This window comes from Diorhabda carinulata, chromosome 2 (assembly GCF_026250575.1).
Source record: "Diorhabda carinulata isolate Delta chromosome 2, icDioCari1.1, whole genome shotgun sequence".
In the NCBI taxonomy this organism is placed as follows: Eukaryota; Metazoa; Arthropoda; class Insecta; order Coleoptera; family Chrysomelidae; genus Diorhabda; species Diorhabda carinulata.
The window spans coordinates 33,913,004-33,929,935 of NC_079461.1; the positions used below are offsets into that span (position 1 = coordinate 33,913,004).

Here is a 16,932-nt window from a genome sequence, read left to right on the forward strand (position 1 = left end):
GAATACAATAAATTATTGAAGGAAAAGTGCGAGGTTTCAGTGTAAGTTTGTGGAGAAATAGAATAACATATCAAAGAAAGCATACATTTAGCAGCTTTGGTGGACGATCAAATTAGGAAAAAGCTATTAAGAGGAAGGAATAGCCTAAGCTCATAAAAACTAGACCACATTGCACATTAAATTCTACCTAACGCTGGAAAATACTAAAGAATAAAGAAGACAGATAAGATTGAAATAATGGGAGTATTATTTCATGGGATTATTGACCCATGATCTAATATTCTTTAGAGAAAATTATGAGCCAATGACAGAAAAGGGAATAATGCCTCAAAGCTCACCAAATAAAATCACAGAAGTTTTCTTGAATAAAAACTTTGGGAATTCTTCAAATCTGGAGTTCGAAGGCGCTTTCGGAGATCAGATATAACAACTCTAAAGCTTTCAGTAGCACAAGCTTTCACCTTGTCTTCTCTCTTTAGTACATACCTAACTGAAGCTTCTTTCAGGTGATTTCCTTTTTGTTATTTGAGTTCATTAAGTTTTGCATCATTTGTTTCACTTTTAATTTAGTAATCCAGTTCATCACAAACATCGCAAGTATCATTGTCTGGTAAGTGGAAAGATAAGTTAAAGTCTTCATTAAACACTTTGGAATAGACCCATTTCTTCTGTGGTTTGTGTTAATTTAGTGAAACATAATAAATCAATGATACTCAACCTTATTTCTGTAAGTGAAGGAACTGGACTCGGTTCCTTTGTAACATTTGAAAGTGTATCTTCCTCACCATTATTATCATTTGAGTTGTTATCATTTTGTAGTAACGAAAGTCCAGCTATGGGCTTGCGTTTTACTGTAAACTTCAGAGCCACAACAACCTAAGTTGATGTACGTTCGTTTGGATCAATCATAGATGGGAACTTAGGTTCTTACAACCATTTCAAAATACAAAAAGGGGATTTTTCAGAGGTCTCAAGCTGATATGGCTTAATGTAAAACCAAATTCTTCATACAATGGTGTATTAATTTGAAAATTGTTATATATGGACTTAAGTTCATCTGGTTCTGAGGTACCAACAGATATGAAACATGGCCTGGTAATCAAATAGTTGTTGAGTGGAAAACAGGAGGAACAAGAAAACATGGAAGACCCACAAGTTGAATGTGTGGAATAAATGAAAATATCGAAAAAAGATTATTGACTGGAATCATAGAGACAGCTTAATATCAAGCATGGACATACTTAAAACGTTATAAGGACGATTTAGACGTATATGGCAAATCTTGGATCGAATTTGAAACTTGCCTCACTTGAAAATTACAATTAAAACGCTTTGCGCTGATTTGTATGGAAACTCAATTAGTACAGATTCGATTAATTTATCATTTTCACTTTTTCAATTGCTTGTACCATTTTTAAGAGTTTCTAAAGTAACGTACTATCACCATAGATAAATTTTGGTATTTCGTTAGTTAGTTAGTAGACACTGTTTTTCAACTTTAAACAGAACATGTTGAAACGTTTCAAACCACGAAATAATCTCGCTAAAATTGCTTTATTAGCACACTGATAAGCCCAAATTTGAGTTTGAAATTGTTTGCTTTAGCATATGGAAATTAATCCTCCATATTATATTTTTCATTACATACTTACTCGTTATCGTTAGCTTACACTTTTGAGGTGATTAAGTTAGGTTAGACTAGATTAGTTAGGTTAGGTTGTATTAGGTTAGTTAATTTGAGCTCTGCCGAGATATTTTTGTTAATAAGAGCTGAAAAAATTGCTTTATGTGAAAAATATTCATGATCTTTTCTCTAGAGTTTCATTTTTTATGAGAAACTAAATATTTTCGTAGATATTTAGTAAAATGATTATAAATTTAAATGAAGCTGCGAGGCAAACAAAAATTTGTTTTAGGGTAATTTTCTCCAATCAATGGCAAGCTTCGACAGAAATTCAGAAATTCATCTTTCCGAAAATTTATCGCTTTACTACCTTTTCAAAGTAGACGGCCTTAATTGTAGGACGAGATTTAAAAATATTCTAAACTATGAAAATATAAGATGATTTTGTTAGTAACTGTCAATTCAGAATGTGTTGTCAATGTCAACTGTCAATGTGTTGAATTATTGCGATCGATTAATCGATTTTGATGTGGAATGTCATAAAAAAATCGATTTGACGCAATCTCTACCAGATAATCAGATTCATTTGTCGTCGCACTAAAAAAACAATTGATTTGACAATCCTGGAATAAAAGTAAACCCACTTGCATGACAAATAAAGTCGCTATGTAGTGTCCGAGGCATGTCCCTATCATTTTCCTTTAATGATTAGGTAATAAATTCAGAACGTACATGATATATATTTTTATTTGTTTACCGACGATAGCAATCACATTGGAGCACGAAAGTAGAACAAATAAACAAAGTGGAGTTTTTGTGTGCAATTGCAAGTCACACACACAACTGTCCGAAGACCTTAGATAACGCCGATAACGTGGAATCGATTTGTTTAAAATTCCTAGTACGGAAAATGATAATTTTATATTAGTCCCTGTGAGTTGTTTTAGTCCAGGAGCCGGTAACGTCGAAAACCCCGACATGAGCTTGTTCTCAAACTTTGTACGGTTTTCATTTTCTGATTCTTCACTTTCTTCTTCATTTAATTGACCACTAAGAGTTTCTTCAACTTTTGAATATGCGTAAATTTCCTGTAGCAAATTATTTAAATTTAAACTTTAATTCGCATTTTTCAAGTTTTTCATTCGTCTGAAGCGTAGCACTCTTTTTTAAAGTTTGTTCTTTCGAGGAGAACGGAGAAAAAATATAAAAACTTCTTTTCAAAATAGAAAACGAAATATTTGAGACTTGAAAGTGAAGCAGCCTGCAAGGACAAATGCTTCTACCTTCTAAAATACTCAAAGACTTTACCTGAATTAAAGGAAAGTTATAGACTATACAGGGTGTTCCACGTCGAGTTAAAACTATCTGTATATCGCAAAATAATCATGAAAATCTCTACATTGGGATTTTGGAATATGATCACCCTATATATTAATACATTTTTGAAATCTACGTGAAATTTTAGTATACTGTTGTCTACATTTCTTTCGAAAAATGCATACTTTTTGAGTTATTGATTTTTTTTGTAAGAAATTTGACAGTTGCAGACTCTTGTACATTATTTTTTCACGTGAATACCCTTGAAGATATGAAAATGATTTCTATTTAGTTGCTTTCAGAAAAGTTTGACATATTTGAATCTGTATTGAAACATTTTTCTCTATATACAGGGTGTGTATAAAAAGTGTTCAAAGTTTAACTTCATAAATATCAAATATCTTTATTTTTTTAAATAGAACCACCCGGTTTTTTCTATTTTAATGCATTGGGGGGTAAAAAATAAGACAAATTCATGTATAATTCCTTATACCCAAACCGTTATTCAAATGCATTAATTTTATTTATTCGTTATTAAATTGAGAACGTGCCATTTTAACTATTTTCGAAAATATCAACAATTGACTAATGACAGTTAAATAACTGTCATTTATTACAAATCCTACTAAAAGTATACAGGGAAAACTTAAAAAATATACAATAATACTTAATTTAAAACCTCAAATATCTCGGAAACGACTAAAAGTTGGAATAGGACCACACCTGCATCTCTAAATATTTACAGAAAACATTTAATATCTGGATAACGGTAAAGTTTAGGTATAGGAAATTATACATGATTTTGCCTTATTTTTTATCCCCGAATGCATTAAAATAGAAAAAACTGGGTGGTTATATATGAAAAAATTGAGAAATTTGATATTTATGAAGTTAAACTTTGAACACTTTTTATACACACCCTGTATAAAATAATAAATTTTTAAATATAGATTCATATACGTCTGACATTGCTAAAAGCAACCGAATAGAAACCATTTTGATATCTTCAAGGGTATCCTCGTAAAAAAATAATTTATAAGGGTCTGCAACTTTCAAATTTTTTACAAAAAGAATTAATAACTCAAAAAGTAAGCATTTTTTGAGAAAACTTTTTAGACAAAAGTATACTAAAATTTTACGTAGATTTCAAAAATGTATTAATATATAGGGTGCTCTATTTAAAATAACAAAGTTACAGTCGACTTCTGGTAGAACCGGAATTCGTCCATCTATTTTTTATTAATATTTCTGTTTAGATTAACAGGTTAACATTTTTTCAATCGTGGAAAGTTGTAGATAACATTGATAAGCTGCTCAAAAAGGAGCATTACCTCAACTACTTTTTTAATAGTTATATTTATGTAACTATAAAAAATTCGGGGCTTGATTCAATAACTTAACCATAGTTGTGTACAGTTTATCAGCTGTCTCGTATAAGTAGTTAAGTCACTATTCAAACAATTAATTAAATGGAGGGCTAATAGAAGGGTCACAGTCGCATCGGTTTTGCTCGGGCTACCGGTTCGGAAATGACGTAATTATTCTACTTGTGGGGTCTTCGATGGCCTACACGAGCCGCCTATTTAATATTTCCTTTTCTATTAGCAGGATTAGTCATTTTGATTTTAGATGAGAATGATAAACAAGCTGAATTGACTCGTTCGGGAAAATAATCATTTGAAATAGGGCCTTCAGAAAATTAACGTGGGCACTACGAGGGTCGTTACTTAAGTTAATTTGGCAACACCGATACAAATATGTCAAATCTGACATTACCATCATAAAGTTTGACATTTCTAATGGTGAACGTACCCAAAACGTGCTGCCATGTTGTCATTTCCGCGCGATGATTTTCTATGACTGTCGACTTGGATCAAATCGTTGGTTTTCCGAATTTAATCGCAGTCAATCGTCCAAAGAAAGCTCGTTTAGATTGGTGAAAAGAAAAGCGGTGCTTCAAGAGACTTGGTTCACGACGAGGCAAATATAACAAAAGTTGTTCGAGCAATCAGTTCAGCATCTGTTTACCAGAAATTTTCAAAAGAATCAAGGAAACCAATGGCAGAAAACGAAACATTCTTTACCTCGACAGACAGTCAAATTATCATCCGCCGTGCAGTCCTTGTTTGACATCCATTGACTGACATTGACACATTGACACCTGAAGAAATGGTTTATGCGTTCAAATCACATGTTTTGGAGGTTAGGTTACGTCCTGAATCGGAATGGACAATCGATAATTGGATGAAACGCATGTAAAAGTCTACTGATCTTAATGTAGAATATTTTGAAATACAATAAAGCCATTTTCAATTATAAATGTTTCTTTTATTTTTCTATCTCAAAACTTAACCAGCAGCCCTCGTATACACAATTTTGGCGTTCATCTACCATCTACAAAATTTGAAAGGATATAAATACATTTAAGAACAATTAGATGTTTGAAAAACTCTTCGAATGTTGAGGTTTTTGATTAAATCCAATTTTGAAATCTAGAACAAAAAAAATTTTGAGCTATTTCTTAAATAGCCTTAACTGTCGGGTAACAAATGAAGTAGACCATAGAAAAATGGCAAAATAACGAGAAATAATTGAGGAAATAAAAACTAAGAAATTACAAAAGACAACCTGGTGCATTAGAACCTTCCCTCAACTTTCTCCCATAGAATAAAGATTTCTACGATGTTTACCAATATTCGTCACGGATAGACACCATAAGACGAAGAAGAAGAAGAACTGCGGAATACCAAAAACGGATCAAACAAAATCAAACAAAATAACTTATCACAAAACTATCCTTTCAACGAACTTGCTTTTCAACAAAATCAAAAGCGGGAGAATTGAAGCTGCAAGTCGTTTGATGTTCCTGGTAAAAATTATACGAATACGCATCTAGGTGGAATTGTACAAAATGTTATTGAACCATCATTTCATATTTAATATTCCAAGAATGTTTGATCTCGACGTAATATCAACAATAATTTATGTTAGATTATATGTGATTTACAATCCGTAAAGTAATCAATCAAGCTGCCATCGATAACTGAAATCCCTGCATTATCGGCCCTTTTATGCGACCGCTATCTATTTAACGTCTGCACGGATAATCCTTAACCATACACTTAATGTATTACCGAGCTTCGTTTGGTTCATTATTGCTAATATTTAGTTCATAAAAGTTAATGAACGTTTCATATTATTTTATTATAATATTATGTAATTATTAAAGTTGATTTAACTGTAATTCAATACTATATAAATGCAGTCTCTATATTTAATATCAGTTTTATTAATAGAATTAATCAATTTTAAGGCGTGTAGATTTTTGGGTAAAAGTTATGTACCAAATGACATTCGAAGTTTGTCGTGGATTTCCGATAAAAAAGTTTTTAACCAGCTGTTAGATTGTTATTAACTATTTTACATAATTTGTCGAATTGAATATTTCCATAGATAAAATTACTCATAGAAAAACTTGCGTAATATCAATGTTATAGTATTTTTTATTAGAAAATAAATTTTAATTAAAAAAAAAAACACTAACTAAGCGTTTTCGTGGTGGGAATTCGGCAAAATTAAACACCAAAGTGTACTAAATCTAATATATACCGAGATTTCGAATACTTATGTATTCATTGTCTGAAATTTTGGTCTAAGTATAATACAAAAATTTGTGTAAAAGTATAACGATAATAAAAAACTACTTAAATCAATTAGTTGTGAATTGGAATGTTATAAAACATTAGATTGATTTACTGGAACTGTTAAGTTTAAGTTGGTATCAATCGTCAAGAATTATGTTGGCCAAACTGCTCATGTAAACAAAATCAATAAAGTCAGTCTGTGTCCGTGTCAATCATTCTCAATGATCACAAATAATCATTTGAAGATTTTTATCTAGAATTATCATATATGGAGAATATTGACAAGTAATGACAGTTCTTACTCTTGTCAAGTTAAGTTTAAGTTGGTATCAATCGTCAAGAATTATGTTGGCCAAACTGCTCATGTAAACAAAATCAATAAAGTCAGTCTGTGTCCGTGTCAATCATTCTCGATAATCACAAATAATAATTTGGAGATTTTTATCTAGAATTATCATATATGGAGAATATTGACAAGTAATGACAGTTCTTACTCTTGTCAAGTTAAGTTTAAGTTGGTATCAATCGTCAAGAATTATGTTGGCCAAACTGCTCATGTAAACAAAATCAATAAAGTCAGTCTGTGTCCGTGTCAATCATTCTCGATGATCACAAATAATCATTTGAAGATTTTTATCTAGAATTATCATATATGGAGAATATTGACAAGTAATGACAGTTCTTACTCTTGTCAAGTTAAGTTTAAGTTGGTATCAATCGTCAAGAATTATGGTGGCCAAACTGCTCATGTAAACAAAATCAATAAAGTCAGTCTGTGTCCGTGTCAATCATTCTCGATAATCACAAATAATAATTTGGAGATTTTTATCTAGAATTATCATATATGGAGAATATTGACAAGTAATGACAGTTCTTACTCTTGTCAAGTTAAGTTTAAGTTGGTATCAATCGTCAAGAATTATGTTGGCCAAACTGCTCATGTAAACAAAATCAATAAAGTCAGTCTGTTTCCGTGTCAATCATTCTCGATGATCACAAATAATAATTTGGAGATTTTTATCTAGAATTATCATATATGGAGAATATTGACAAGTAATGACAGTTCTTACTCTTGTCGATAATATTCTATGAATATTCACTCAGATATTACTTGCGGCCAGTACTACAAAATATGGTAATTATCTAAAAATCATTCCCCACCCTCTATCGAGTTGTGGGGGGTAATAATTTGATCACTCCAATTCGTTTAATTATATTTCCTACGTATCCACCAATAAAAAGAGAATTTTTGAATAGGTTTGATTAAATTTAATGATTAATTTTCCATTTTGAAGAGCCAGCGAGAGACTGCTATCAGATTAATTCGCAATCAGACCCGCTTAATATGTTGACAACGCAAAAACAATCGCGAAAAATCTGAAAAACAGCAGGTGTAAGTTCGATCAAAGTTTCAATAATCGAGTATGTTCAGTTGTATACGGTGTAATACAATAGACAGAGGCGGGTATGAACAATCTCAAAGGGATATAAATAGAAAATAAATATGGAAATGCTTGATTTAGTTTTACCTTATTACGAACAAACTACATTCCTAAAACCAAAATTAGATATTTTGACATGTTTACTGCCATGTTTGACACTATATATACCATACATCAGAGGTTCCCAAAGTGTTTGAACAAAATAAATAGGAAAATACCCATGTAGGAGCCCCCATACTTGAACGACGGGGCTTAGCTTGAGCCAACTCGGTCTTCGCAAACCATTGAAGGCCCAAGCCTGCTTGAAGTCTGGGTAATTTAGCCACGGCCATTCTATAGGCACCCAATTCTGGACTGAGCTCTGGGTAACCCGACCTCGGCCATTCTATAGTCAGCCAGGCTTGGCAGAGCTCTGAATAACTATATACATTCAATTATTTAACTAACTAGGCCTAGTACAGGCTGCAAACCAAGCGAGGGACATTGTTATCATCCCAGAGTCCCATCAAGTCTGGGTCAATAACAGCTTCCAATCTAGGGCCAGAGTTGGACATACCTGGCCCAAGTCTAGGCCTATACTGGACCCAATAGTTACTTTTCAGAAGCTGGCAAACAAGAATGGCAAACAAATTTTGCTTCCACTACTGCTAATCATGCACTAGAGCGTCTTACTAAACTTAAAAACTTTAGAATGAGTTGATGATATTATAGAAAGAAGTACTAGACGAACGGGGAGTTAGTTCATTGAGGAATTAGAGTTCGAGCAGTTCGAGATCTTTCGGAAAATGATCCCGAACTGCGCTTATTGATTTGTAACTTTGTTAAAACGACAAAGATAAACCGCTGGTTGATCTAAGCTTTTATTTCGTAGACTGTATGTACTTTTTCTTGTGTATTGGTACCATTATTGCTGTTTATCACGTTTCTGGCATTGTCTCTTGACCCTATATATCACTTATCAAATGATAGATGGTGCAGGTCCAGTGAATTTGCTTGTTTATCATTCTATTTCGTATACTTCTGATTCTGTTTCGTCTTCTTCTGAAGATGTATCGTTCTTTTGCATTCGGGACATTTTTTTGTATTTCCTCCTTCGATGGTGGCAATATATTGGGCTGTAACATCCTCCCATTTCCATCAAAAATTAATTTTTACAAACTATCCGGCCAAATTTGTTAAATAATTTAGCTCTTCCACTTCAGAGAGATATTGAGTGTCGTTTTTGAACTATGCAATGATTGTTATCTTACTCTACTTACTTCGAAGTGAGAGAGCAAACAACTAAAGCCTTAAGAATAACAGCAAGTTTAATCGAGACCATTTGGCGAAATAAACATATCGGAATAGAGGCCAAATCGAGAATATACAAGGCCACGGTAAGACCCATAATGACCTACACTGCAGAGACACGGCAAAAACCAAAAGAATAATGGAAAGAACAGAGATGAAAGTGCTACGCAAGAAACAGGGAAAGAAGTGAGAACATCAGAAGAAAGAAAGAATGGAATCAGTCATAAGTCGTATGGATAACAACAAACTGGTCAATATAGAGCGCGATAAATCCTCGAAGAAGTACCGGCCAAAAAGTGAAGCGACAACCTTGAAGCAGGATAGGAGGCAAGGATGTCGAAGGCAACTACGCCTAATACACGGAAGAAGAAGAAGAAGAAGAAGCAATGATTGTTAACTCTCACGACACCGTTGTTGAATAGACTGCTTATATTTTGACATCTGTTTGTCTAGTGTTGTACTTTTGGCTGGCTTGTCTCTTACCATTGATGATTGATCATTTCCATTGATGCTACGTCTGGTTTCTTGTTTTAATGATAGAAATGTATCACCCTCTCGATCAAGAAGCTTCCTATGCACCCTCGCGCTACTTGCTTTCATTGCCTTGACTGCGAATTGGTTATCACGTCCACCAGATTTAACCTCATCTGATTTTTTACATAATATCATCTCAAGTTCGTAGTTTCACCAGTTAAAGAGGCATTCATAATGCGATTAATAACCCATTGGGGTGAGTTTATTCAGACTTGAGACACCTTAAACTCCTTTTTACGATCAGCCTCTGTTCGGAACACGAGTAATTCTTATCCATAACAACAGCTGTCGCCGTAGAGGTCATGAAATATTCAAAAGCTACCCCCTCGTACATAATACACTTCATTCTTTTTGTCGGATAAATGAATGAAGCTCTATTTACAAAGGCAACAGTGTAGGGGCGAGGAGCAACAGTATAAGGGTGACCAGCCCCTCAAAAATTAGCCTCTGTTAAACTATTCGGTCGTCGGCTAATGGTTCGTGAAACTATCAAAAGAATATATTATTAACTGTTTCTCTCCGGGGAAATATTCGGAAACTGTATAATACGTTCAAATTGATTTATTTTTTGGGCCACCCTAATTAATTATTCTGAAAATCTGTAGAAATTTCGTTGAATAAAGAGAGGTGACTCCATCTTAAGCAAGTTTGTGTACGCTCTTGTATATCTTTCATCGAATGTAACTCTCATTGTTTTTTTTTTATTTCTGTTTCTTGACATTTTCCGGAAACAATTTCTGTCAGCATGTTATTCGCTCGCATGCACTGAAGAAGTGAAAACATTTTTCTTGTATACAAATTGCGGATGGAACTATTAGGGGTTTTGTGGGTTCTGTCAAGTGTTTACATAATATTTCAATGTTTGGTTGTTTCCCATGTGACACAGGGGTTGTTTCGTGACATTTTTAAATCAAGGGTAGAAGAATGATGTTCGAATTTATAGGTATGGAAGGTAAAGTAATGAAAACTTTACCGATTTTCCATCTACTCAGTGAATTACTGTAGAAATAAACAAAATAGATTTGAATTATTAAAAATAAATTATTCTTAGGGGTAGTTTTTTTCTATAATTAGAGAGATTTGTCGGTGTAAAAAAAATTGAACAAAAAACGCGCAATGATTGTGGCTGTTCAGTTCCGGGGATGAACAAGGAGCGAATATAGGGGGTGATAATTGAGGGGGTCGGATTGCATTTAGGCCCTTGGGGACGCAAACAATTAACTCTTCACAAAACACGACCCGGTTCATTGCGCCATTAGTCACACGCTGAATACAGGTTCACACACACACACACAATGATACACTTGATTTCGTAATCGCCGAGAGTCATTTGCAACAATCTTTTTATTAATAATTTATTTACTTTATCAATTAATTTTTTGATAACGCCTTTGTTAGTAATGCTAATTATAATTTCACAAAGTCACTTATAACAACATTACTTCAATTTCTTATTTCTTAGACCTTTGAAATGTTTATGTTTCTTGATTTTAGGTCTTTTCTATTTCGAAATAAGTTTTTTTTTTAATAATTTTCAAAAGATTGATGAAAAATTGACGTTTCGACTTTTCTTTAAGTCTTGATCAAACTATTTTGAAACATTTGCGACATTGAAGATTAAATTTGATGGTCACTTCTTTTATTGACTTATGATTATATCTCCTGTGGCTTGTAGATTCATTATAGTCTATTTGTATGAATGAGAGAGTAATAAAATGATGAAGCATTCGTACTCCACATGCGAATCAATTTGTTTAGTAGACAGGCCAACAATTTAGTTGCTGCTTATAGCTTTTTATGTGTTTAGCATACTTCCCAGTATGAGTAGAGTTATTTATTAAAAATACAAATAAGGATCGGGATCAGAAGATGAACTAATATCCATAATGAGTGGGTCGATTATTTCATCAGTAATATTGTCCAACTTTCCACATTTTTCCGTCGTCTTTTATCCTATAATTAACTACTTTTTCCTAGGACTCAAATTATTTACAAAATACAAAACAAATGTTTCATTCAATTCTATTATTCTTTCTTGGAACTTAAGAGTGTCCTTACCGATTCAATCGGGTTTAGTCTGCAATGATATGGTGGAGATTTAACCAACGTAAATCCACGGTTTTCTAAAATTCCACATTTTTCGAATTGATCTTTATGAAGGGAACAGTTATTTTTCCACGAAACCCTCGATGTATTTAATATTCTTCGAGTTTAGCCAAATTCTTTGAATTCGTTGATATTATTTATTGGGTTTATCTATAAACTTCTATTCCAGTTTTTTCTAAATTTCCAACCCCCTATGTACCATTCAATGGTTTTGTTTTTTCCTCTAGTACTGCTTCTTTTTTATTACCAGTTTCTGTATCGAAGTTTTTCAAAAACAAAAATGGTAGAGACCCCACAACGCTTTTCGATAGTATTAATATTTCGTAAATAGCCTTTCTGAAATGCTTTTTCCAGCTAAAACTTGTTTGTTTGGAAATTTTCTATAGTGAGCTTCGACTCAGTTCAGCGTAATCTTTTGCATCTCAAACCGTAATAAGAACTTTGTCTACTGTCGAAAGTCTCTCTTTCAAATGATTTTCTATTTGAAATTCGGATTTTACAAGCACATTATTGTGTAATAATATTTGAAATGACTGTTCTCCATTCCTAAAAAAAACGAGATAAAGACACCAGGTTTAAAACAATTATGAAAATCCACCAATTGGTATGAAAAGGCCTTTTCATTGGACAAAGACGAGTTAAGGAAGATTACATATATGCATACTGGACTCTGTCCAATGAACTACCACCTGAGGAATATCGGAGAAACTCCCGACAGCTCTTGTCGCTTCAGGAAGGAACCAAAGGATGTCCCCCAACACATCCTTTCTAAGTGCATACATAAACAACGACTATGGTAACAAATTCTTCAATTTCTACGATTGTGTTTTCCATAATATTATCTGCATCGTTTGGATTTTACGAGCTGTTTGAAACATTGCACACTGTACCTTGCAGATAAACTGTATTATTAAGAATACAGGACTTCCTCTCTAATTTCTATTTTCTATTAGCAAATGGGTACTTATATATCTTTTTTTTGGGTTCTTTACAGCTTATGGTTGTAAAAGGTCAATAAAAGCTCGAACACTTGTATTAGCTCAGGTACTGGACTCTGTCCAATGAACTACCACCTGAGGAATATCGGAGAAACTCCCGACAGCTCTTGTCGCTTCAGGAAGGAATCAAAGGATGTCCCCCAACACCTCTTTTGTGAGTGAATACATAAACAACGACTACGGCAACAAATTCTTCAATTTCTATGTTTGTGTTTTCCATAATATTATCTGTATCGTTAGCTGATGACTTTTTAAAAGCAACCATTTGAGCTAAATGTTCCAAACAAACAAAAAAATAATTCTCACAAAGTTATTTCGTCTTATTTTGGTAAACATCCTCTTGTATCAAATCGTTCTTCATATTTTCCAATAAAACATAACGTCAAGGTATTGAGGTACCCGGATGGAGACTGTTCCTCAGGAAATTACATTCGACCTCAGTTAAAGTATTTATAATAAAAATTCGTATTCAATATGCCAGCGATAAGAAATGAAACTTTTTTGAGGTCCATAGCCCTCAACTGTGATTTAAGTTGGTGGTGATATTGCCCTAGATGGTGGTATAGCTATTGATAGTTTGGATTGTTACTTCAACGATAACTAGTAAAAGAAAAAGTGCTGAAGCTCTAGCACACACTAAAATAAAAGTTAAATATTCTTAAAATATGAGTAATTCGATTCACAAACACCTGAAGACGCCAAACTTAGCAGATAATGCGACGTGCAGATTTTGTTGCCTAGAGGACATTCTCTCGAAGTAGATCTCCACAGCAGAAGGTCTGGGTGCGTATTAAATAGAAGAGGAAGATCTCTCGCAATTACATCCAAGACTTTTTGAAAAGAATGGAACCCCGGGGCTCCCCAGTATCGCAGCTAGAAAGGGGGATACATTTCAAAAAGATTTTAGAAAAGATTAGTCATGGATAAGTTGTAGGTGTTGTAGGTAAAGCTAAAGTAGAATGAATGTTCTTCATTTCAATAAATTATGTCTAAACTGTTGAGTTCAGTGAAAACGGAAAGATTTTTGTGTAAAGCAGGATAAAATATACCAAAACCTATCCATCTGGCGGAAATAAATAGTTTTCATCGCTGATACCAATGCAAGCATACAATCAAGGGATTATATCTTTTTTATTTCTACAACCCTTCATCTATGACTCAACTAATCTCAAAATGATACCCTTTAACACTATGGTCTTTGCATTTAGAAAAGACAATCATCGAGGTAATGAACTTTTCTCTGTATTCAACATGTTATTTATGTTCGTGAATAAATTTATTCTCAGCTGCCTTGATCTAGACGATTATAGGAAATTCAGATGAATTAACACGAGATAACAACAACAAATAAAAGTCAATATGTATCAAATACGATGTTTACGAATATTACGATATTATCTATTGTCCTCTTCTAGAATATGGTCCAAAAATCATTAGATTTGACGACTCTTAACGATGGTTAACCCGCTGTCTCACTGTATTCTCGCCCTATGAAAACTTTAGTGTTTGTTGCATGAGTTAAAACCAATCTTCCATATAACCAAATATTTCTATGCGATCTATACCTATGTTCTCTATGATATTCACCAACTTCTGATTATGAATTGTTCCCAGTTCGTTTCTTATTATTCTAGTCAAAACTTTTTAGATAATCTCCAGCAGTGCCATACATCAACAGCTCTCGCAACTGGTATTGTTAATTTGTTATAGAAAGAATTATTGTATTCAATTCTTCCTTGTTTTCTGTTAATCTTATCATTTTTCCCATCTCTCTGGCAACTGATTTTCTTCCCACAGGTTTGATACTTTTCATGAATGTTCTGTATTTTTTTGCTATTAGTTTGTAGTCTATTCAATCAACTGTTTCTTCAGATTTATCTTACGTATCTTCATCATCTATATCAAACTATGTGTAGCTAACAATTATATCTGCGTCGTTTTTTTATTAAAGTAACTTTTTCATTTCAGATCCTATAAAGTTTGGAATAAATCGTTTAGTTTCAAAATCGGACGACGAAGAAGAAAACAGTAACAATAACAATAACAACAACTCAAAACCTTACCACCACCGAGAAGATAGTTACTATAGCGGAGATGAGCGATCGTCTCCAAAATATACCAACCAAAGGTGGGGTCAAAATTCTCCGAGACCTTCCCCAAGTACCTCTCCAGAACTGGAAGTAGATTCCCCTGTACATTCTAGATCGAATTCCCCATTACTTAGACCAACTTCAGTGACGGAAATACAAAAGATAGATCCTTCGAGTAAAAAATCTGAAGCTTTTTCTGTCAGCGCCCTTTTACGGCCGGATAATCCTAAAAAAGCAGACAATCGTTGTATACAAGAAACAATATCAGTAACTAGGTCTTATCTTTATCCGCCTTTTATAGATTTTGTTAAAGATGCGCAACTGAAATCAGCGCAAGAATACAGTTCTCAATTTATACCTAGACATTTAGTACCTTCTGGGTTTTTTCCTCACAATTTATATCCTCAAAAAGACGGCGAAGAAAGAAGTTTTCTGCCGAACCCCACTTCTCTTTACTTCAGCGCTATGGCTGCCGCGATGGCTTCGGGACAATCCCAACCGGGAAGTTATCCAACACCTCCTTCAACTGAAGAATTATATAGATTAAGGCATCATTTGATGAACAGTCCTTCTGGGGTGCATCCGCATCATCATCACTTTCTGATGCGGCCCGGTTTAATGCCCATTGGGGACGTCTACTCGTGTATAAAGTGCGAGAAGATGTTTTCGACACCGCACGGTCTAGAGGTACACGCTAGGAGGTCTCACAATGGCAAAAGACCTTTCGCTTGTGAGTTGTGCAACAAAACTTTCGGACATGAAATAAGCTTAAGTCAACATAGGTAAGTAATTGAATAATTTGTCCAATATAGAAGGTTAATAGTTTTTAAAATTATTTTTCTCTTTATTTCCAGAGCTGTGCATAATGTAGAAAAAGTTTTCGAATGCAAACAATGTGGGAAATCTTTTAAACGATCATCCACCTTATCGACTCATCTTCTTATCCATTCCGACACTAGGCCTTATCCATGCCAATATTGCGGGAAGAGGTTTCATCAAAAATCTGATATGAAGAAACACACCTACATACATACTGGTAAGTTATCAGCACCTTCGAGACTTTCTTCGTGGGATGAATCAGTTATTAAACTTTGTTCATGATTCGATTAGACATAGAGAACAAAACATCCAGTATTAATGGATTTGTTGGAAAGAATTTTTGGAAATATATTTGTTAGAGATAAAGAACGATCAATTCTTGAAATATATTTGTTTTTTTTTTGCTTTAATTTGCCTCCAAAAGCGTAAAAACTTCTTCGTGTACCATTATATTTCCAATTAGGAGATTGGCCATCATCCATGATGATTTAGGATCTTGAATTCTGTGATTAAAGATCATAAAAGAATTAGATAATCAAATTTTTCTAGAAGAATTATTGTTTTTTATAATTATTTTTGTAAAATAGCTTCGTTAGCTCAATGGTCTGTGAGTACTGCTTATAACCTCATGCTGCCAATCATGACAGTGAGAATTTAACATGAAGTTCAGCTGATAGTTTCATTCAAGATATCACCCATGCAACATTATCTGTTTTGTACCATTTTTTATTGCGTTTCGATAACCAAGTTACCGTCTTCAGAGACTGAAGAACCTTCTTCCGCGAAAATTAATTCCAGTGAACTTGGGAACTTGGCGGGAATCTTCACATTCATTCCTTGAGTACTAAACTATAGAGTGGGCTCTAAAAAATTAGCCCTTTGTCCCTATTTAAGCTACTTTTACATATATCAATTTTAATGCTTTCTAATACATCCAACAATTTATTATTGGATTAATTTTTTAACAATTTTACATTATTAATTTTAATATCATGATTATAGCTAACAGCGTGAGCGGCAATACTTGATTTTCCGGTCCGTCCATATTTGTGCTCTTTAAACCTGACT

The 16,932-nt window shown here is 33.6% G+C and overlaps 1 protein-coding gene across 1 annotated transcript in view; it reads left to right on the plus strand.

Moving 5' to 3' along the window:
- LOC130903983 (zinc finger protein Gfi-1-like) overlaps positions 1 to 16,932 on the plus strand; it is a 66,257-nt gene that overhangs the window by 19,270 nt on the left and 30,055 nt on the right. Inside the window, exons 3-4 of the mRNA XM_057816457.1 lie at positions 14,924 to 15,827; positions 15,900 to 16,081. Coding sequence (XP_057672440.1) covers positions 14,924 to 15,827; positions 15,900 to 16,081 — 1,086 coding nt within the window. The remainder of the gene's footprint in view (positions 1 to 14,923; positions 15,828 to 15,899; positions 16,082 to 16,932) is intronic.